Source organism: Osmerus eperlanus, chromosome 2 (assembly GCF_963692335.1).
Source record: "Osmerus eperlanus chromosome 2, fOsmEpe2.1, whole genome shotgun sequence".
Classification (NCBI taxonomy): Eukaryota; Metazoa; Chordata; class Actinopteri; order Osmeriformes; family Osmeridae; genus Osmerus; species Osmerus eperlanus.
The window spans coordinates 19732377-19756416 of NC_085019.1; the positions used below are offsets into that span (position 1 = coordinate 19732377).

The 24040-nt window shown below is 45.9% G+C and overlaps 2 protein-coding genes across 2 annotated transcripts; both read right to left on the bottom strand.

The window, feature by feature from the left end:
* Positions 1-371: 371 nt before the first annotated feature.
* On the bottom strand, positions 372-4934 carry LOC134035201 (transmembrane protein 100). The gene is made up of 2 exons (XM_062480122.1): positions 4860-4934; positions 372-4692 (listed from the first exon to the last, which is right to left on the bottom strand). Exons 1-2 carry the CDS (start codon positions 4928-4930, stop codon positions 4194-4196), a joined length of 570 nt encoding a protein of 189 aa, XP_062336106.1. The 5' UTR covers positions 4931-4934; the 3' UTR covers positions 372-4193.
* A 5157-nt stretch (positions 4935-10091) lies between these two features.
* Positions 10092-16805, bottom strand: LOC134034873 (uncharacterized). The gene is made up of 9 exons (XM_062479553.1): positions 16301-16805; positions 16096-16151; positions 15461-16007; positions 15258-15311; positions 15072-15150; positions 12681-12825; positions 12097-12186; positions 10660-10862; positions 10092-10526 (listed from the first exon to the last, which is right to left on the bottom strand). The coding sequence occupies exons 1-9, from the start codon at positions 16402-16404 to the stop codon at positions 10377-10379; spliced, it is 1428 nt and encodes a 475-aa protein (XP_062335537.1). The 5' UTR covers positions 16405-16805; the 3' UTR covers positions 10092-10376.
* Positions 16806-24040: the final 7235 nt, after the last annotated feature.

Sequence of the window (24040 nt, forward strand, 5' to 3'; positions counted from 1 at the left end):
AAATAGGGATGAAAAATGAGAACAATATGGTCATATATCAAATCCAAATTCATTTTAAAGGTCAAGCCATTATGAAAACATCATCCTCGCTCTCCCTATCAAACTCATCTTACTTTGCCTTCCATGAAACAAGCCCACCAATGCTCTTTCCCAATGCTCTTTCTCTGTTTCTCTCTCTCAGTTTCTATGTCTCTTTTTCCTTCGCGATCTCTCTCCCTGCCCCCATCTGTATTTTTAGCCCAGTCCCAGGGAACAGAGATTCCCTCAGATCTGTGTGGATGAAGAAAGGAGATTGTCTTGGATATGTCAAAGTCTCCACTGCTCCGCTTTACAAATGGAAAAAAATAAATAAATTATGAGCGAGACAAATGTATTCACATGACATTTGTTTAATACAACAAAAAAATACATTTAGATATGAATATAAATATACAGTACAAATATAAAACAGTTGTATGTACAACACCAAGTAATATAGGGCAGACGAACATATATTTTCTGTCACCAGTGGGAGTGACAAACAAAACAACCGTCCACTTGGTTAAACACTTCCCTCACTAGAGAGGAGAGGTAGATTTTCCCTCTTCTCTGTTGCAGCAGATGGTAAAAAAGGAATCCCATCTCTACAAACAAACAAAACGCAGCCACATTCCCCTATAAGTGCCCTCATTCAACAAGTCGATTATAATCCGGTGTCACAAAGTAGAGCTACATTGCACACACTGCATGGCGACAGAAGCACTCAGCTGTACACACACTGTACATGCATGTGCGAGTTTCACTTGAACAGTGCAAGTGTAGGTGTGTGTGTGTGGCTGAAACAACAGCCTTACCGACGGGAAATCAGTATTCCTGGCACGTCACTAGCTCTTTGCGGTCTGTTTCTCTCAATGAAAACGCACCCCTCAGCCCCTTGCTGTTCCTTCCCCCTCTATCTATATCTCTTGTCTTTTTATGAATGCGGACAGAAAGAGGAAACACCCTCTCCAGCCAGTCCACTTGGAGCTCATACACGCACAAAACCATCAACCCAGCTGGATAGATTTCTGTCAGTTTCATGTAACAGTAACCTTGCTATTTCTAGCCTCTGTGCATTAATTAACAGGAAACTTCATATATGCTTCAATCCGTCAGTCACCATGTCCACTAGGTATTGTCTTTGTAAGCAGAAATATTCCCTCTTCCAAATCCTGCAGTCAGAATGTGCTATGTAAGAATGACCTGCACACTGGTTTGGTAAGGAGATAGAGAGAGAGAAAGAAAGAGAGAAAGACAGAAAGAGAGAGAGAGAGAGAGAGAGAGAGAGAGAGAGAGAGAGAGAGAGAGAGAGAGGAAAACAACGTCACCAACCTAAAAGGACACTTCTCTCTGTCTCACACTGACCTAACATGCTATAAGAAAAATATCTTGGAATAGTCTTGGATGTTCCAATGAGGTTGTCAACATCAGGACACACCCTGGTTATGTTTCTCAGTACAGCAGAAATACACAGCAATACAAGGAAACACGACCAATGGCTGGGGGAGTAAATTCTATTTATCAGCCAAGTTCAGCTGGGAAGGCACTGTGTTCCTTCCTTGTGGCCTGGTGCCCAGACAATAGTCTTGTTAGAACCCGGAAGGCACAGATCACTATCTGAAGCTAACTTGACATTACCACTGTGACTTCCAGTAAAGGGGCATGCTAGAACCTCTGAATAATCATTTTCTGTTCAGGAGGACTGATGCCAATCTGGCCATGGACAGAGCCTGCCTCCCCTTTCACTCCCTGCTTCTCCCTTGATCTCTCACTACTCAATATGTTGGGTCAACTAAGTGAAAGCTGCATTAGCTACGACCTACAATTGAGCATGCGCACAGGTACGCGCGCACACATAGAAAAACAGCAACATATTCAGGGCAAGGCAAAGCGTGACAGCTACTGATCTATCTACGTCTACTACACTATAAAACAGGCAGCCCACACAGGCAGGCAACCAGGCAGCAAGGCAGGTAGGGAGGCCCTGTGTGGCAGGCTGATCTACAGGGAAGTCTTTGGCACTGATCGCGGCTCCTTAATGCATGGGCACATTTTGCCCAAACGAGTCACAGATCTACGAAGCTGGATCAATACAGTGCTGATCAATGGTAGTCCTCAAGGGCTTCCGTAAAGGCAGACTCCCTCACAGACAGAAGTCCAGACTGCCTGCCTTGTCTCAGCACACACATCGCCCAGCCCTTTTGCATTCTGACACCCCTAAATCATTAAGACAAGCTGTCAGAGAGAAAAACAGCGAGAGAAACTCATCATGCCCGTCAGCTGTGCTCAGTCACACAGGCATGTGTAGAGAAAGTGGGGTGGTCGGCCGGTCATTTGTTCGTTCTCTCCTTTGGGAGACGATGGACACAGCACCTCAGCACATCAGAGAAGAGAGGGAATCCTCCACGTTTACGACATAGATGGTCGTCACCAGGACAAGGCAGTAATCCAATGCACCAGAGTCTCCTCGCCAGAGACCCGTTTGCCCAGTCTCGCTCAGAGAGAGACCTCCTCCGGAGGAGGATAAGCTACAACAACAAAAAACCAACGTTGAGTGCTGGTGAGGTTGACTGTGTGTGTTCTGTACATATGTGTGTTTGAACGCGTGTGCATGCGACCTGCATGCCGGTTCTCCAGGTCCATCACCTCAGGGTTCCGAGAGACATAACGAGACAAAATAAGGTGGAGGGAGGGTGAGAGAGGAGGAGGAGGAGAAGGAGGAAGAGGAGGGGGGAGGAAGTGTATTAAGGGTGGTAATGGAGGGAGAAGTGCTGCCAGGGGAGTGGAATGAGGGGGAGGGAGGGTGAGAGAGGGGGGACATTCTCAGGAGAGCAGATGGAAACGGGGGAACACACAGAGCCTTTTTCCATGATCACTCGTTCAAGGCACTAGGCGAAAAGGGGGATGGGGGGATGAGGGTGAAGTGTCCGTCCCGTGGCATGTCCCCCCCACCCCAGGGAGAGTGTCCTTCAGTAGTTCTGGTCCAGCAGACCGGTGAGGTGAGGTCCCCTCTCCCCACAGGACAGGGGCAAGGCCAGGAGTCAGGGGTGTATAATCCCCCCCCCCCCCCCCCACCCTGTCCCTTTTTCATTTCTCTCCGTGAAACTGGAGTCCAACTGTGGGGCACGTGAAGTCTAATTCCTCTGTGTCAGTCTCGTCTATGGCCCTCGGGTCTCTCGTCCATGGCTTACTACAAGGAGTCCTCTCTGAGGCCTCAGAGGGCAAATCCATCTACGTGCACACACGCAGGAACGCAGGCAGGCACCAACGCACACAGACCCTCACACGCACGCACACGCACACACACATCAATTCACATACTGTAATATTGCTGAGACAGGTCACAATCACTCTACTTAAGACAATATGGTCATTAGGTCATCAGGGAGCAAGTCCCAAAAATATAGAACTCTTTCAGACTTCCCAGAATCTCACACAAACACAGACACACACATTTCCCTTCCCAGGCAGCTTCTCCAGCTTCTCGTCCACACAGCTGCTAGTAAGATCCTGCTGGACTCAGGTTCCACTCTCCCGTTGCGTAAAAAAAGCCCAACACATTGCTACGGTGTCACAGGACGAGTGAATGACGTGGGCCACTGACGCGGGTCCACTCCTCTTTCGACCCGGTGTCGGGTTGCCCTTGGACGGTCACCTGTCCCAGCAGGAGGAATGCTGCGACTGACGCGGCTGGTGACGGCAGCACTGACTCCAACAGCAGCTCCGCATAGTGGGTTGTGTGGCCCGGCAATCTTCCGTTGTGTGTGTGTGGTTGCGTGTGTGTGTGCGGGTGTGTGTCTCTGCACGGAGGTTGTTTTGACACTGGACACCTGCTGTCTGGCCGTGGTGAAGCGAGTGTGTGTGTGTGTGTGAAAGCGATGGTTTGAACCCGATTGCCAGTCCAAAGCCATGAACTCCACAGTTAGCCTCCTTACATCCTCGGTGATCCGTTTGTCAGTCCAACTGTCCGGGAATCCCAAACCTATGTTGTCTCCAGTCTTCCTCCTGAACTTGGAGCAAGGCAGAGCTCCATGATAAAGACCTAGGGGAGGAAGGGAATGGAGTTAGTGGAGAGTGGAGGAGGGAGGTGGATGGATCACAGGTGCTAGCCTAACCCGGAGCTTCCTATCCTGGGTCGTCGGTCTGCTGGTGTCCCCCGTGTCCCAGGCCAGTGCTCATAAGGGGCACTGCTCCGAGGTGAAGGAGCCCCCTTCTTTCTTTTTCCTCTTCTTCTTCTTGTGGACGGACCAGCAGGCAGTGGCCATCAGCACCAGGACCAGGCCAACCACCAGCAGAACCACCGACACCACTTTGGTCTGAGGTAGGTCGTTGTACGTGTATGTGACCCCGGTCCCTGACACTCCGATCACCAGGGAGATGATCCCAAAGGGGAAGATGCAGCGGTACCAGGACTTCTCCATGCCGCCCGTGGCCTGGGACAGGCGCTCCAGGGAGGACAGCACCTCCGGGACCTTGGGGCCTCCCGCCTCCAGGGACAGAGCCTCCTGGCCTGGGTTGGCTTGGGGCTGCGGCTGGCAGGCCAGGTGACCCGTGGTGCAGCCCATCCTGCTGCAGCCGGGGGGTGGGGGCTCTAGGGACTGGACTGGGGGGCCGCTGCTCCTGCTGCTGGGGCTGCCTCCCGCAGTGTCCTCAGTGGTCAGCTTCAGCTCTGGCCTGGAGAGAGAGAAAAAGAGAGCGATGGAGAGATAGAGATGGAGGTAGAAAGAGAGAGAGAGAGAGTAAGAGAGAGAGAGATGTCTGTGTGAGAGAACACAGAGACTGGGTAGGATCACTGTCGTGAAGAGTGGGAGATCAATAGCTAGGTGCAGGAATCCACTCACACTCTCCCTTTCTCTCCCTCCCACTCTGGCTGTCTCTCTGTGCTCTGCCTGCTGTCTCTCTGGCAGCACATTGTACACTCTGCCGAGGGGGCTGAGAGGGGATTTATAAGGAGTCGGGAGCAGGGGCGGAACCTGGAGAGGGAAGGGGTGGGTCCAAGTGTCTGATTGGCTAGTGGCGCCAATGAGTACAGGAGGGAGGACAGGAAAGGGGAGGGCAGAAGGAAGTTAACTGCTCCCACTCCGTCTGGGTCCCCATCTTTTCCCCCAGTCTGCATCCGATTGGATGCTATCGTGTGATGTTGTGAGCGGAGTATCACCAGTGTGGAGAGAGAATCGAAATGCTGCCTCCAGCACATCGCTGCAGGCTATTGATTCAAACGATGAGAAGGAAATGGAAAGAGGCCACTGAGCTTCTCTATCCTCACCTTATGTCCTCCCTCTCTTCCCCTCGAGAAAGGGGGGAACGAGTGAAACAACTGTAACCATACTGACAATGTACAGCCTTTGCCACACACACACATACACCCACACACACGGTAATTAGAAAACAAAAAGGCACTCCCACTGCATCACAGACTCCACACACACGCAGAGCACAGCCCACACACACGCAGAGCACAGCCCACACACAATCTCCCCCACCAAACCTTTAGTCATGCTCGTTTACGTTCACAAACATCCCCTTAATCTTTTTCCTCCTTTATTTTTGTATTCCCAAATGTTAAATATTGACATGTTTCCAGCACACACACACACAACCACACCACATACACACATTGGATCATACTATGAGTGCAATGAAGGTTTGGTCAAAATTGCTTTTTTATGGATGTTGAAATGGCCTGCATGTGTGTGTGTGTGTGTGTGTGTGTGTGTGTGTGTGTGTGCGTGGTCCATAATGGGTTTAAACCCCTCTACATTAATAGGAGTTGATACCCTGAACCTGTGTGTTAAATTGAGAGCCTCTGGCAATGGTGCTGTAGAACAGCCTTCCCTCACACACACACAAATGCATTTTACATATACGTTTGTTCACTCACACTATCTGCTCACTCACTGTCTCTACCACACACACACACACACACACACACACACACACACACACACACAAATGCATGAATTAACACAAACATAAAAAGCATCAGAAGCCCCCTGCCTCATTCTCTTCCGCCCACACACACAAACTGTGCTGCCAAAGGCGAAATAGAAAGAACATATAGATGACAGGGTACGTAATCCCAACACATCAGTCCCTAGAGCCGTTTTCCTCTGTGAAAATCTAATCAGTCCAGGCAGTTTTCCACCCCCCCCTAAGCCTTCAAATCCAGTCACTTCCACATCAGTCCAGTTAAGGTACAAATTGGTTGTGGGTGTGTGTTTTGTCCCATTCACCCACAATAATCCCAGTTTTGCTCTGTTGGCTTAAAAAATACTTTAAAGTTTAAGTAAATGTAAGAATTCAAGTTAAATTCAATTAGACAAATTCAAAACTAGGAATGAGTTTTTTGACATCAATACCCATTATTCTAGACAAAAGGAATTTAACAATTCATCTAATTTAATTGTACATATTCTAGATGTACTTAGCAGCCACATTACTATACAAAGCCTTTTGTAAGAGCCATGAAAGCCCTTGAGAAATACATGTCATTCAGTATGGTCCCATAAGTCTCATCTATTGGGTTGGATTTGTGTTGCATGCTAGTGTTCACAGAGTTCTGTATGTATGAGAGAGTGGGAGAGTGAAAGAGACAGTTGGAGGGGGACGTAGCTCTGTAATCCCAGTCGCCACAGGGGGCATATCTAGTTATTGATATTCTAACCCTAACCTGATGAAGAGAAGTCCACTTATCTTCTAGATCCTGTCAACCCTGTCTGCTGAACAAAAGCTCCTTTTCATGCTGTCTGGCAGCCGGAGCAGATGGGAGCCATAAGAGTATAGGTGAGTGGTCAGTCAATAGCCCATGGCATGTCTCTTGTATACACACATAAAAGAACGACACAAAGCCTGGGACTGTGCAGTAGGAACACAATGAAGACAATGGATTCTATTCTAATTTCCTCCCTCTAAACCATTTCCCAAATCATTGAGTCGACATAAATGGAAGGAAATAATCATCTTTGAAGAGGGATTGAAGACACAGAAGGGACCAAGTTGACGCTGCTACACACTCAGCCATATTTAAATAATTTCACTTAGTCTAGTGTCTCTCAAGCCAGCCCTGCAAGAAGCCTCAACATAATAACAATATACATTAATACATACACATCCATTATACATAAGGCCTGTGATTAGATAATTGCACCTGTGGAGTGATGGCCCCATGAAGGGGCTGATGAAGGCGGCTGGATGCGTGGCAGCCTTAGAGTGTGTGTGTGTGTATGTGTGTGGTGGATAAGTGTTGGGGTGGGGGTAATAAAAAAAACCTAATACAGGAAAATTGATGGTCACAGTGACCCAACGCTCCCTGCCATAATGCAGTGCAAATGGAAAGCCATACAAAGGAATTGAGAAGAAAAGAGAGACCGAAAGAGAAGAGGAGGGATGAAGTAGCGAGAGAAAAGATGCTAAGACGGAGGGAAAGGAGGCAAAGGAGAGAAAAGACAGCTGAAAGAACAGAGAGACGAATGAAAGGTAAACATGTGGGATTCCTGGTCTCTCTCTGGGGTTTCTTAGGATTTCTTCGTATCCCCTAAGGCCTACTAATCAGAAAGCACAATTGGCTCCAGGCCTTTTCATCTATTTAGATCACGTAAGAGTTACAGGAATCGGACAAAAACAAGCTGGGAAAAGGAGAGTGAGAGAAAGAGTGAGTGTGACACAGTGTGCATCAGATACGGTAAATAAAAGGCTAGCTACACGGAACCCAACGATCTATAAATCTCCACACTGTCAGACATCTGTGGCCTGGGTGTGGCCGGATGGCTGTTAGGACTGCTTGAGGGCGGGCCTGGTGTCAGGCGTCTGGGTCAGAGGAAGGCTACAATGCGTGGGCCGCTCTCCCTCTGGGAGCGCCGTGTCGTGCTGACGTCAGCGCTGCAGGGGCTGCTTTCCTGTCTCGCTGGCTTCACACGCCCTGGTCTCAGAGCACGGGCCCAGAGCCCAAGGAGTCTGGCTCAGTTGGCCATCCACATTTACACTGGGACTGACTCCCAGAGGCCACAGTGATGCAGAGATGGGCTTCTGGAATGTCAGAGTACGCGATCAGGGCACTTTCTCACCAAATCAGAGACCAAAACCGAAACAGATTAGGCGGTACACATGAACGCCAAATTAGCAATGACATAGTTTTCTTACATGGGAAGCCATAGAAACCATGTCCTTATGTGCAATTGTCTCGTCAGCGGGTGAGAGAAAAAACTAAATCCCTGGTTTGTGTAGTAGATGGCAATACCTTAACAGCTCAAAGGAGAAATTGGTAGACATGATCAAAGCTGAAGGCCCTACGGTCATTTAAGATCCCTGTGCTCGCTTCAAACGTCTCTTCAGTCTCTCCACTGTTTCTGACAGGAGAATGTGCTCATCCCAACCGATGGCGTCCGGAGAAGCTGTCCCTGGAACGCACATCCCTTGTGACTCATTCGCCAGGGATATCTGTGTGTGTGTGTGTGAATGTGAGCGAGCGCGAGAGCTGGTCCAGCGGGGCGCACCCACCCACAACCCGCTGTGTGAACCCAGCGCCACCTGTCGCCCAGTCTGCCGCAGACTGAGCCATCCTCACGTCATCTGTGGGCACATGCGTCTTTCTGTTCTCTCCTGCCCCCCCCCCCCCCCCCCGTCCTCCAGCACGGCCTCACATCTCTGCCGTCGCCTCGCCGTTGGACAGACCCAGAAATACATACTTTCTTAGATTAGACACAGAGCAGAGTAGAACTCTATTGATCCATGAGGAGGAAATTGTACCGTTACAAAATATACAATACCTACAAAAAAGAAGAAAATAAGTCATGCCAATGGCTGAACCGTACATGCCTGCTAACCCATACTCGATGCCAGATATGTATTGCCCATGGAGCATCTGCCTGATAGATGTAGACACCATCCTTCAGTCACCCAAAAATACAATTCAGCCACAAATCGAAAGCCCACAGCACACATACATACAAAGGGTTGTGTGTAGAACCCACGTGGTGGAGGTGGCAGGTGAGGCACGCTCTCCTTCTTACTCACTTCATGCATTTGGTTTTAGCTTGTTATTTGTGGTCGTAGAAGCCCCGTTGTTTCGAGTGTGAAGAGCCCCCTTTGTTTCTCCTTCCCACACCCGGGCTTCCCACCGAGCTGCGGGCCGGAGCACAGGCCTCCCTGCACTGCTCTGAATCAGCCTCCTCCTATAAAACAGATTAGTCATCTGACAGGAGCTCCGTGATTCCTACTGTTCTGACGGGGCTTTGTATAGACTGTATCGGTAAGGGTACCGAGTTATGGCACTCAATAAGGTGTTAATGTGTCAGATATATATTAGTTATTTACAGTTTGGATTTAGAGGTAGCACAGTGATTTCATCTAGGCACACACAGTATGTTATAATAGAAGCGCCATCTGCTGGTGCAGACAAGACTACATAGAACACTTGACAGACTTTTGACTCAAACTTTTTTTCTTGAGAATATAATATAGTTAAATTAATAACTAAGTCACATTAAGTTTGAACCTGATTTCTGGTCCCGCTTTGGTGTTAAGCAAGATTTACATCCATACGGCCATGATTGTCCTCCCACTTGGAGAGGCCTTTAATGGTTGGGCTTGGTATTGAAGGATGAGTCATCGCAACTCATCTTAGTGTTCTGCTCACTTCAGACTCCTGTGTAATAGGCCCATAGTCAAGGGCCAAGCATTAGGCACATAGTTGTAGGTATTCTGCTAACTTGAGACTTCTACATTTTTGGTGTAAATGCACCATCTGCACACTAGGCTCATTATCTAGCTGTAACTACCTTGGTATTTAACCACGTTTTAGGTAGGCCTACATCTCTGTATTTTGTATTGTATTAATTATATATAACACAATCCGATTTTCTTGCATTAAATGTATTGATTACGTTACCAGTATAATATTGACCTAATTTGAAAGTTACTGGTTATCTACATATTTCTACTATGCTTGGTTGGTTCTATGGTATACATTTCCATCAGTTGACCACCAAGGTCAAAGCCCCGATGAAGCATAAAACAAAGGACCCCTTAGTCCATTGATAAAAATGCCTGCATTGAAACACATGTCCAAACTGGTTAAAATGGCAGATTTATATCATATATCCATCAGAAAACACACTGGCACTCAGAATAAATACATTTCACATCCCACACACTTACATGGATCACAGTTCCCATGGCATCCTCTCAGTGTCCAGGACTAAGATCTATCATTTATGCTTTGACCAGTTGATAGTCTGCATGCAGTGTGCAACACAACCACAAGGGACAGTAAGACGTGTTCAGGTGTTCACGTCCCCCTTCTGCAAAACAGCCTTTCTGCGTATTCGTGTTTATTTGGTGCGTGGAATATAAATCCAGCTTTAGCCAGGCTCTGTGTCGAGGACCAGGGCAGGAAACTGCTCCCCCCCTTCCCCCAGCAGGGCGTAGATGTCCCGGAGCAGCGCTGAGGGGAGCTGTGCTGGCCCAGAGAGCATGGAGAGCAGGCACGGGCACAGGCTGCCACACAGAGCCTGCCCGGAGGGGGGGGGGGTTGAGGATATGAGAGGATAAGCGGTTAGGTGCTACATCTTTACTTATGATGTGTGTGCGACTGAGTGTATGTGTGTTTGTGTGTGTGTGTGTGTTTAACTGGGTGAGTCCCACCTCCTGCAGGTGTATCTCCTGCTCCAGGAGCTGCAGGCCCAGCCTCAGCCCCTCCAGCTCTCGGAGCTCCGCCGGGCTGCTGTAGGTCACGATGGGGGGCAGGGGAGTGTTCGCCACCCCCTCCCCCACCTCCCCCCAGCCCCTCCTCCAGATGGGGCACAAGGACCCTCCGGCAGGCCTCCATCGATCCCATGCCCCCCACTCTGACGGAAAAAAAGAAATAGGGCTATTTTTAGAGTGCCAGCGTGAGCAACCAAAGCCGATTTTTTTTATTTTTTTTTGCGTTGTGCTGCCTCAGCTTTAAATAGTCAGGGGTCTGGGCGCATCAGCGTGGGCCGCCTCGGAGCTCTCCGTCAGGGAAAGAACCTAGCTGCGGCCCCCGGGTCACACTGGGGCTCTGTTTTCATTTTCCATACGTAAAGAATGAGTGGCTTCATTAGCTCGTTAGCGCAGGGATGTTCTCTCCCCGAAGCCAGCTTCCCAAGCCAACAGGCCTCCGTTGCTTTGGAACTACCCTTCCTAACAGTACAGCGATGGCACTGGAAGCAAAACACCCCGAATCATATGACGAGACAGAGAAACATGATGGGTTGTCAGCGATGCATGTTTCTTTACATTTAGCCTAACAACTAAACAGGAGGGACGCTTTAGTGGTAAAGGCCAACTCAATGCAGTAACCTCACAGGAGTGTTGCAGCTCCCGACCAGGTCATTCTACTTGGATTTCTCACAGATGGCACTGGCACATGACCCTTCACCAACTGTGCATTGAGAGCACTGACCTTCATCAAGCTCCCTGCTGCATTATAACTGGTCAGTGAGCCACTGGTGGAGGCTGTGAGCTCTCCACGGACTTTGATTGTATGGATGGAGGGCAGGCAGGCAGAATACAGCACTCAACATCCTGTTACTGAATAATTACCTGAGACATTTCCGTGAACAGATTATTTTGAGGGGGGATGAATAGATTGCACCTGTAGCTCTTAATTTCATTTCTCATTTCTCAAGTTTGCTCGCCTGGAAAGCATTTGGACCTTGGTCCACGGCTGGACTGAGTTAGTGAATCAACTTGATTTCTGATTCAGCGTCTCACCACAGCAATCCGAGTGAGGGTACTTTAACCCTTGTGTTATCTTCGGGTCATTCTGACCCATCAGTCATTGTGACCCACCGTCGTATTGCGACAGATTTACCGCATACAAAGACAAAGTGAAGCATTTTCTTTTAACCGTTGGGCTGTCTCAGACCCCCCACATTGCAAAGGTTAAAAGAAAATTATTTTAATTTGTTTTTGTATTGGGTAAAATTGGGTAAACACAACGATGGTTCGTTATGAACCTTTGGGTCATGTGACCCGAAGGCAGCACGAGGGTTAATGAGGCCAGTTCGGTCCCTGAGTGTGTACATAAGTGTGTGTGGGAGGGACTGCAATCACTACCTTGTCTCAGCTTGTCTGCTCGCTGCTGAAGGTCTGTCACCATCTTTTCTAGGCCGCCCAGCATTAGCCAGGACTCGTAGTTCTTCCATGCTGCCACACACACAAAGACACCAAGTTACATGCCCTCTATAGGTCCTCAGTTTTCCCATAAAACCATGTATGTACACTCCCCCAAAGGATTTAATGTGGAAATATCCATGTTACTACTTTATTTTATATGAAATAACAGTTGCTTATTCAACACTAATTAAGGACAGAAGACTATTATTATCTGGGCATAAAAACATGCCCAGATCTTATGAAACCAAAGAGTTTCAGCAGATAAAGAGTGAAGCAGCTAGCAGGTTCAGAAAAATGAGATGTTAGAAGTCAAAAAAGAAATCACAACTCAAAAATAGATGACTAAAAGCTCCCGTGTTGGGAAAGATTGCTTCACCTCACCCCCAACTGTTATCTGCCTAGACTCTTCCTTTCTTATCCCCCACCAATCTGTTGTTTACTCAGCCCCCTCCTTGTTCTCCCTTTTCATCCCTCACATCACACCATACATTTTTCCCTCTCTCCCTCCCCACCCCAGCTGGTACCTGGCTGCCTGCCACTTCTGGAGGTCTGGTTAGCCAGCAGAAGCTGAGTTTGGTAGCAGTGGGTCAGGTTCTTCCCCAGTCCAGTCAGTGTCTCCATCTGGGCCCGGATGTCTGCTGGGCTGCCACTAGGCCACTCGCTGGGGAACTGGCACAAACACATACAATGAAATATATGTGCATATACAGTTAGGTCCATAAATATTTGGACATTGACACAATTTTCATCATTTTGGCTCTGTATACCACCACAATGGATTTGAAATGAAACAATCAAGATGTGCTTTAAGTGCAGACTTTCAGCTTTAATTTCAGGGTATTTACATCCAAATCAGGTGAACGGTGTATGAATTACAATACATTTTATATGTGGCCCCCCCCCCTTTTTAAGGGACCAAAAATAATTGGACAAACTAACATAATCATAAATCTAATTGTCACTTTTAATACTTGGTTGCAAATCCTTTGCAGTCAATGACAGCCTGAAGTCTGGAACCCATAGACATCACCAGACGCTGGGTTTCGTCCCTGGTGATGCTCTGCCAGGCCTCTACTGCAACTGTCTTCAGTTCCTGCTTGTTCTTGGGGCATTTTCCCTTCAGTTTTGTCTTTAGCAAGTGAAATGCATGCTCAATTGGATTTAGGTCAGGTGATTGACTTGGCCATTGCAGAACATTCCACTTCTTTGCCTTAACCCTTGTGTTATCTTCGGGTCATTCTGACCCATCAGTCATTGTGACCCACTGTCGTATTGCGACAAATTGACCTCATACAAAAACAAAGTGAAGCATTTTCTTTTAACTGTCGGGCTGTCTCAGACCCCCCACATTGCAATGGTTAAAAGAAAATTATTTTTATTTGTTTTTGTATTGGGTGAAATTGGGTAAACACAACGATGGTTCGTTGTGAACCTTTGGGTCATGTGACCCGAAGGCAGCACGAGGGTTAAAAAACTCTTGGTTGCTTTCGCAGTATGCTTCGGGTCATTGTCCATCTGCACTGTGAAGCGCCGTCCTATGAGTTCTGAAGCATTTGGCTGAATCTGAGCAGATAATATTGCCAGAAACACTTCAGAATTCATCCTACTGCTTTTGTCAGCAGTCACATCATCGATAAATACAAGGGAACCAGTTCCATTGGCAGCCATACATGCCCACGCCATAACACTACCTCCACCATGCTTCACTGATGAGGTGGTATGCTTTGGATCATGAGCAGTTCCTTCCCTTCTCCATACTCTTCTCTTCCCATCATTCTGGTACAAGTTGATCTTGGTCTCATCTGTCCATAGGATGTTGTTCCAGAACTGTACAGGGTCTTTTAGATCTTTTTTTGGCAAACTCTAATCTGGTCTTCCTGTTTTTGAGACTCACCAATGGTTTACATCTTGTGGTGAACCCTCTGTATTTACTCTGGTGAAGTCTTCTCTTAATTTTTGACTTTGACACAGATACGCCTACCTCCTGGAGAGTGTTCTTGATCTGGCCAACTGTTGTGAAGGGGTTTTTCTTCACCAGGGAAAGAATTCTTCTGTCATCCACCACAGTTGTTTTCCGTGGTCTTCCGGGTCTTTTGGTGTTGCTGAGCTCACCAGTGCGTTCTTTCTTTTTAAGAATGTACCAAACAGTTGATTTGGCCACACCTAATGTTTTTGCTATCTCTCTGATAGGTTTGTTTTGATTTTTCAGCCTAACGATGGCTTGCTTCACTGATGGTGACAGCTCTTTGGACTTCATATTGAGAGTTGACAGCAACAGATTCCAAACACAAATACCATACTTGAAATGAACTCTAGACCTTTTATCTGCTCCTTGTCAATGAAATAACGAACTCCCATGAGGGAATAACATACACCTGGCCATGGAACAGCTGAGCAGCCAATTGTCCAATTACTTTTGGTCCCTTAAAAAGGGGGGGGCCACATATCAAATGTGTTGTAATACCTACACCGTTCACCTGATTTGGATGTAAATACCCTGAAATTAAAGCTGAAAGTCTGCACTTAAAGCACATCTTGATTGTTTCATTTCAAATCCATTGTGATGGTATACAGAGCCAAAATGATGAAAATGGTGTCAATGTCCAAATATTTATGGACCTAACTGTATATACACACACATACAATGAGATATATGTGTATATATACACACACACACACACACACACGTGACCTGTTGAGACCAGACAGGCACTGGAGGATACAGAAGGTCATTCTCTCAAAGCATAGTATAGTGTAGCGAAATGGAGTCTGTGTGAATCTGAATATCTGGCAAAAGCTGACACTGACTTTGATGCATGCTAATTTGTACCAAGCGGGCTGTGTGAATGAGTGGGAAGCAAGCTGGTTGATTAGCTAGCTGTCAAAGACCTATTGAAGAGAAAGGACTTGGATACCGTGGCTCTCATTTGCTCCGCAAAGCGAGTCTTCTCTGGCACTGGCTTGAAATGTGTTTCCATTACTTTGTCTGATAACCTGAGGGCATAAAGCTTCTATTTAAAAACAGATCATATAAAAGTAGCAGTAGCCTATTCAGTTTATTTCAACATCACAGTCATCAAATTATTTTGAGTCAGATTTACCGGTTCTGTTTGTTCTTGAGAGTCCTCCATTTAGAAAGCATCTGGGAGGATATTCTGCCAGACACAAAACACAAATGAAACAGATTGTTGGAACAAAGTCAAATTACTACCTCTCACAGATCAACGTGGCATTTCTACATGGACATGCTATACACTGAGGTCTACGTGACTGCAATAGTCATGTATATCGTCACGCGTCATACCCAATCTGTGGCTGTGGAAGGTGTACTGATGTAGACCCCACAATGTGGCAAGCAGACACTGGGTCTTCATGAATAGGTAGAGAGGTAGCTGTGTCTTTGCCTGAGTCTCCAACACACACAGTATACTCAAAGGGAAAGTGAACCGTTTCAACCGTAGCTGGACCTGGGATAGTTGGCTTTTCTTTCTTAGACGGGTTAGGCAATCTCTTGCCTGGTTCTACTGATCGTTTCTGGACAGAACCTCTAACCAGGCTGGCTCTTCCATGGTCCAGCTGATGTGACGGCCTCCTCCGCCCTCCTCTTGAGGAACTTGGTACTGGTACTTTTCTTTCAGCAGGTTTGGTTCCTGCTGATTTGTCTTTGGTGCTTCCTGAGCCTTGTACACCACCCTTAGTCGTCTTTTTCAGCGCATCTCCAACATCTTTACGAGGCTCAGTGCAGATGTGAGTTTGTTTGGTGGGTGCGCTGCTGCGTACTCTAAGGGCCTTTTCTAGCACCCTCTGCAGCAACTCCATCTCCTCCCTCTCCTCGGGAGGGAGATCCGAGTCTACACATGGAAAAATAATATGCAGATTAGATTCATTCAAAATCAACGGTGACACATCACTCTCCCAATACTCAATGTTTATTCATACCCTTGTCAGGAAGATTAGCGGATTCTATTTCTTTGGGTGGCTTCTTTACTGGTCTCCTGCAGAAAATAATCACTCGAGTCAGTGACGTTGGTTAAATTCGGACAAAAATGACAGCTGTCCTGACTACAGATAACTTATTTGCAAACTGTGTGACCCTTTACTGAACTTCCAAGGATGACAAAGCAGGATTGTCAGTTGTACTTACATGGATGCCAGTATCTCTCTGCTTTGGTTGATGTTTTCATTTATCCTAGCTTCTTCAGCGTTGCATAACCTGATAGCCTCATCCACAACACTGAGCAGTGACATTCTACTTAAACAAGGCTGCCTAAAAATACCACGCACCGGCAGTAAATAACATATCACATGATCGTTTCGACTTGAAATAGTTTAACACCGACAAAACAAAGAGTAAAGGAGCGATCATTTACTTCACAATGCTTGACACTTCTAATCAAAAACCGCTGCCCAACATTTACTAGTACAACGTAGATGTTTTTCGTAATGCCCCGCGAAAGGATGCGGAAGTAACATAGACAACTAACGACTTTCACTCTGATAGAACTAGATCAAATACTTTAAGAAACATGTATATATATAGTTATAATATTTTCTTAAAAACTGGGACATTATTGTATATTGTATATATGTGTATATTAAAGCACGCCACGGATTAAAAGGCTTGGTAGTCAGAGCTAGGTCGACCGAATAGCAACTTTTCAGACTCAATCCCAATGTTGTGTCTCGCTCTCGCGATATTCAGCTTCGTTGCTAGCAGGATGGGCTGAAGCATGATGCTTCAGCCCATCCTGCTTGTGTAACTGACTTTTGCCATTCATTCAAACAATTTCTTGACAACTGACACATTTGTGGAGTTCACAAATTAACATGGAGCCACTTGTAGACAAAGCAATGCCTGTGCAAATTACAGTTGTGCGTGGGAATAATCTGGTAAAGCATCCATGGCATTACCAGAGCAGAAGGGCTGCTACTACAGGAATGACACCACTGACTACCACGTACAGTAGGCAGTCCACTGTAGACAGTAGCAAGGAACTTCTGGCAAAAACGCAACATTGAACAACAAGAAAAAAAACACTTAATTCATATAACCTTATTTGTGTTTATGTACATTAATTATTATTAGTTTTGTTTTCAATGCATCGTTAAACATTTGCCGACTAGCTTGGTTTCTTAGCTTCAACTGTGCTTTAGCTCAAACTTTTAACCTTGATAAAGGAACTAGGCCTATTTTAGTGTCCAGGTCCGAACTTACTATAAAGATGCTGTAAAGTGTAATTGAAAATTAGTTTTAAGTTCATCACACCACAGAAGAATGTGTTGTTAACTACCCATCCAAATTCGAATAAAAAAACAGACAAGTAGCCTATGTTAAATTAGGCTTTGAAATCGTGAGAAAATCAGCAGTCTTCTCTGCTTGAGACTGGTGGGCGTGTCGCCTGAAGGAGCTGAAGCTCCGCCCCCTCGAATTTATTGAATTTAGCAACAACAGCAACACTAGCTAAATCAATTGCAGATTTCAGAACAGACCTACCCAGGGCCGGTCTTAAGCATAGGTGACATAGGCAGCCGCCTAGGGCGCCATGAAGTGGGCGGGGGCAAATTCCCAAGTGCATCCATTAATTAACCCTCCCGCACCACCAGCAGAGGGCGCCAAGTCATATATATCCGTGTTGTGGTTGGGGGCGGCACATCGATTTGCCCCGGGGGGTGCTGGTGATAAATCTTGCCTAGGGCGCCACATGTGCTAGGACCGGCACTGGACCTACCTGCAGTCTCTTGAGTGTTTTATGTGTTAATTACTTTGTCTTTGCATCGTACCAGCTGAGTAACAATGCAACCGTCTGTGATCTGACGTAGATAGGTCGCTGTGACGTAGATAGGTGGGTTTTTATGGAGCTAAATCAGGGCCAAATGTTTTGTTAATTCGAAAAAAAAAATCTTTAGTTGAAAAACTAAAGCTTGACATTGAAAATGTAAGTTTTGGTCAAAAACTTGAAAAATAAAACCATGAATTCAAAGAAAAAATAATTTTACCAATTTTTTTTTCAAGTTGAATACAATTTCGATTAAAGTCTGGAATTATTTTGAATAAATTATAAATTTTCATTTTTCACTAGATTTTCACATAGTTTCACATTTAATGTTTTCAGATTCAAAACTTCTTTTTTTTACGGCTTCAACTTTTTTTTTAGAGTTTTTTTTTTAGAGTTTCAGATCTGTTTTTCAGTTTCAGAGTTTTGGCCCCGATTTTGCGTAGGGGGCGTGGCTTCAACTCAGAGTTATGAGTGACAGCCTAACCAAGAGGCAGAAGACTCGGCAGTTGGCATGGCGTCCGCTCTGCCAAGGCAACACGCTGGCGCCAGCGCACAGGCAGGGGCGTAGCCAGGACATTATTTCTGGGGGGGTTAACCCACCCAAATTAGTTTCGGTTAAACAGGCGTGGGAGGAAATTGCCACAATTGTTACAAATCAAGTTCACATACATAGAGATTTGTCATGAAAATAATTTTTTAATCATTGAAGAAATGTAACACGCCATAAATCCAAACAATGTAACGTAGCTTCGCAGAAAGAAGACCCTGGCCTCGCCAGCAGTGCGCACGGACCAAGCTTGCGCCCTTAAAATAGCATCTAAATAACGCACCATTGACTTTAGACTACGTTTTTCCTGGTCAGTGGCGGAATTGTTTTTCTGAAACTGCAAAATAGCACCAGGGAACGTTTGCGCCAGAACACGCCTCCTTTTTTCGCTGAACCGCCCCCAGGAGCGCAAAGTCATTCCCTAATTTACCGACGTGCGTCTGTGGAGGGAAAAGTCCGCTTTGCGTCGAGTGCAAACTAGGAATGATACTTGCGTCGTTGACAAAGTCAATTGCGTTGGGTGCAAGATAGGGCCCTAGCACTCTCGAGGATCATGTGGTTTAATTGTAATCTGTTTAACTACGTGCTCCTCTGGTACTACCCATTGGCACTTATTTGCTTTTTCACAATGTATGCTTCATGTTTTAGCTACCCGCAATGTTTGGGGCTATCTCGCTGTTTATGATCATTGACCTATGCACTTTTTGTAAAGCTCTCTCTTGGAAGTCGCTTTGGATAAAAGGTTCTGCTAAATGAATAAATGTAAATATAGTCTAAGGTACTTAAAAAATATATAATAATATAATATATATTTGATTATGGATATGGATGGCTAATATGTTACTTGGCAGATAAAACATTTCATAAGATTATATTTTTAGCTTTAATTCAGTGCTTGTCAATGTATTCAAACACCAAGGGTGTAAAATTCTTTGAACGCAATAGGAGGACTAGTTGAAACTGAACCTGTAGTCTAGCTCTACAGCTAGTTCAGAGGCTGCTGACACATTGGATGATGTGGCACATAAACCAGTCACACGTAAGCTAACTGTTATTGTCCTGGCTATTGATTGTACAGCAATTAACTGTTAAAAACAAACAAATATGTAATGTAAAACAGTGATATTACAGTAGTATGACATTCGATTTTAAATATATTTACACTTCCTAATGAAAAAAGTTCTCCTGAAGTGTGGAACAATTCTAAGTTAAAAAAACTGCCACTGGAACTCAGAGTTTGATGCAAAGTTTATTGGACTCCAGGGTGACAAAGAATCCAACAAACAAGTGTGTTCCCGGGAGCAGACTGGAATTTTTCTCTGGACATTTACCTTATATACTGTATATTTTCCTCCTATTATCTTGTGCTATTTTATTATTGGTAATTTGAACGTGCTGTATCTAACCAACTGTCTAACTTTCTCTCTCAGAACAACCTGCTTGACCCCAACCAATCAGGCTTCAAGACTGGCCACTCCACAGAGACTGCCCTCCTTTCAGTCACCACTGCCCTCCAGTCTGCCAGAGCGGCTTCCAGGTCATCCGTCATCATTCTGCTGGACCTTTCTGCAGCGTTTGATACGGTTAACCACCAGATCCTGCTCGCCAGACTTTCTGAGATGGGCATCATTGGCACTGCACTCCAGTGGATCTCATCCTACCTGTCGGGAAGATCCTACCAGGTTTCCTGGGGAGGCAAACTGTCAGGACCTCGCCAGCTCTCCACTGGTGTCCCACAGGGCTCCGTCCTTGGACCCCTCCTCTTCTCTCTGTACACCACCTCACTTGGACCAATCATCACCTCCCATGGCTTCTCCTACCACTGCTACGCTGACGACACGCAGCTGTACCTGTCGTTCCCCCCGACCGATCCGGGGATCTCAGCTAGGATTGAGGCCTGCCTCACAGACATCTCCGCCTGGATGACCGAGCACCACCTCCAGCTGAACCTCGCCAAAACAGAACTTCTCATCATCCCGGCTAAACCCTCCATCTCCCACGATCTCTCAATCACCCTGGGATCTGCGACGGTGACCCCTTCATCCTCTGCCAGGAACCTTGGGGTTACCATGGACGACGAGCTCTCCCTCACGGCCCACATTGCTGCGGTCTCCCGGTCGTGTAGATTCACCCTCTACAACATCCGGAAGATCAGGAGATACCTGTCTGAGCACTCCACCCAGCTGCTAGTTCAAGCACTTGTCCTCTCCAAGTTGGACTATTGCAACTCGCTGCTCGCTGGTCTCCCAGCATGTGCAACCCGCCCTCTTCAGAGGATTCAGAACGCAGCGGCCCGCCTGGTCTACAATCTACCCAGACGCTCCCATGTTACCCCGCTCCTCATCTCTCTCCACTGGCTACCTATCATGGCCCGTATCAGATTCAAGACCCTGGTATTGACCTTCCGAGCAGTGAACGGGACTGCACCCGTCTACATCAAGTCTCTCCTGCAGCCTTACACCCCCACCCGTCACCTACGGTCTTCTTCAGACAACCGCCTGGTGGTCCCACCGCTCAAGACCGCCCGGTCCCAACACAAGCTCTTCTCCTGTCTGGCCCCCCAGTGGTGGAATCAACTCCCCACCTCCATCAGAGACACTGACTGTCTCTCCACCTTCAAGAAAAGGCTCAAGACGCACTTGTTCCGGGAGTACAACGGTACTTAGGAATGGTTCGCTTGACCCGATGTTAGTTTCCTCAAGGATCACAATGACTCTTGCTCAGAGACTTGTTGCTCTTGTGGTTAGTGGTAACTGATTTAAATTTTTTGTACTCGCTGTGATATATTGTTTTTATTATTGTTGCTTGTTTTTTCCACAGGTACACTTGCACTTATAGCAGTTCATGTTGTTTAATTGTAACTTGTTTAACTACATGCTCTTATGGTTCTTCCCTTTGGCACTTACTTTGGTTGTTCACAATGTGTGCTTCATGTTTTGGCTACTCGCAATGTTTTGTGGCTATCTTGTTGTTATGATCAGTGACCTATGCACTTTGTAAAGCTCTCTCTTGGAAGTCGCTTTGGATAAAAGCGTCTGCTAAATGAATAAATGTAAATGTAAATTTCAGATGGTCACAGATTCTACGCATCATCACACAATTGGTCCCTTGTCCTGGGGGTTTCAGATTACATATGCGAAAATGCGTTGGCCCCTCTGCCCTTACATACATTTGGACATGTACAGGCCCATGTTGGGTGTCCACACACCGGCTTTCTCTTTGAACCGAGTCTGTATGTCTTAATTACAATAGGATGCTCACGCTTTTTTACACAGAGAAAGTCCTCAACATAGGCCTAGTGCTGACCTTTGTATGACAGCTCCAGACATGACAGTGGGAGCTCCAGACACACTTCCAGGAGTTGGGCCATAAATGTATGTCATAATTTATGGCTAGGCCTCTACATTCCTTCTAGTGGTCTTTCTCACATCTTCCTCTAACACCAACATCTCACACTTCTATAGTTCATAATCAGTCACCGCTTAACATAAGGTTTCCAATAATACAAAATACAATATAAGGGTTAAATGAGACATTCAGTTTCAATCAGATAGTTCCATAATCGTAACCCATCTTCATCATTTCAGCAGTGTGATTTAAATGTCTACGTCAACCCCACCCCTGGTTCATCTGCCGAGGTTGCTTACCAGGAGGACAGCAGTAAGGTACTCCCCCACCCCCCCCACACACACACTTTGGCCTGCCATACCATTTGGTCTGTATACAAAATGACAAATCATTACCATTACAGAGACAACCTTTTTTTTCTTCCCCTGGGCTCGTGGCAATCAGTCAGATCATTGTTGGGCCCGACCTGCCTTTGTCAGATGGTGTGACGATAACTTCCTAGACCTTAATGTATAAAAACGAAGGACTTAATGATTGATTTCAGGCAGAATAGTAACAAACCAATAGTCAGCATTATACATGGAAAAGACGTTCACATTGTTGACACAGTGTCAAGTGTCTGGACTGGACATAAAAGTATCTGGATTCGAAGAGAGTTGGTTGTTAAACGTAGACCGCAAATAATACACTTAATGCAGAAGCGTAACTATTTGAAGTATTTTCACTTTCTTATGTATTTGCTGGTTAAATGTGTTGTCTGTGAAGGAAAAGCAGAGCCTTAATGCTATCGTGAAAGCCTGCTACAAGATAACTGATGCAGCAAAGAGACTTGGGCTCCCTCTGGAAGAAATAGGTGGCCCAGAAAGTAAAAGTAGTTATCACCCAACCTGACCATCTTCTGCACAGTGAATTCACCTTTTGACTGGCGCCCTTAGGAAACCAACCGCTGCACTAAAAGTCTTTCATTCCTTCCACTGTCAGGCTCTTAAACACTGACTTTAGTCATTGATCAGGAGTGTTACATTCTTTTAAACTCGATAATTTATATAACAATATTTTATTTTTGTTTTTTATTATTATTATTTATGCTTTTGTTTTTATGTATTATGTGTTGACCTATGTATGTTAATCTGTGCCTGCATGCCTATAAATCTTTTGTGTGTGTGAATGGACTGGGTAAGCTGCAAATTGCTGGGATCTATAAAGTTGTCTGATTCCGAAACATTAACATCAAGCTTCTTGACCTTAAACCCAGCAATTCTAGAGGATGTGTTGTGTATAATCACAACAGGACACAAGGATTGATTATTCTGAATGTATCTTTGCTGTACGAGAGCTTGTCTGTTATTTCTCTACCCCTTTCTGTTTGGTACCCAGCCATCTTTAGATGTGATCATCTGTGTGCCAGAGCCTCTGCTCTCTGTTGTCCAACTGTCAGAATCCAACCTGTTGAAGGTGACGGTGGAGACAGCCTACTCCGTCCCGGAGGTGTGGAACCCTGCCTTGGAGTCCGACTATGTGGCTGCACTGCAGATACCCTTCACAGCCGAGGTAAGAGAGACATTAGGTCATCTTTATACAATGACGAAGCTCCTATCAACATAGTAAACTACTGTGCAGACCACACTGGTGCTTTTTAACTTCAAATATTATTTAAATACTATGTGTGCACATATGTTTTGTTTCTTCACAAAAAGAGCAAACATTGTGGTTTTCCAACGGGTTACTGAAAGTAGGTGGAGAGAGAGAAACTGTAGGCAGGCCCAGGAGGTGGCCTCTGGGGCCCCTTGTTGGCGCCTGGAGCTCAGTTCATCCGGACACCCCATCGAGCTGGAGGATGGAGACCAGAGACCATAGAGGTACTCTAACCTACATACCAAGGTGCTACCTAGAACCATACAAAAGAAAATAGATTTTACCCACAATAGTGTTCTTTCCAAAAATATAAAACATCTCATACTAATAATTCAGAGACCCTTCAAATAAATTATGTGTATTACTAGCATTTATAGGGTTGTGCAAGTGAACCGTTAAGATGTACAGTAAATTAATCCCTTTTCTTTATCACTGTCCTTGTGTTTCCTAGGATAGAGATTTCCGTATTGACGCTGAGACTAACAAAAAGAGAGTGATCTGGGACACAAAGCGACACTTTGAGATCAGCTAAACTCCATTGAGATCCCTGCTTTTGACATATGCAATATCTATAAAA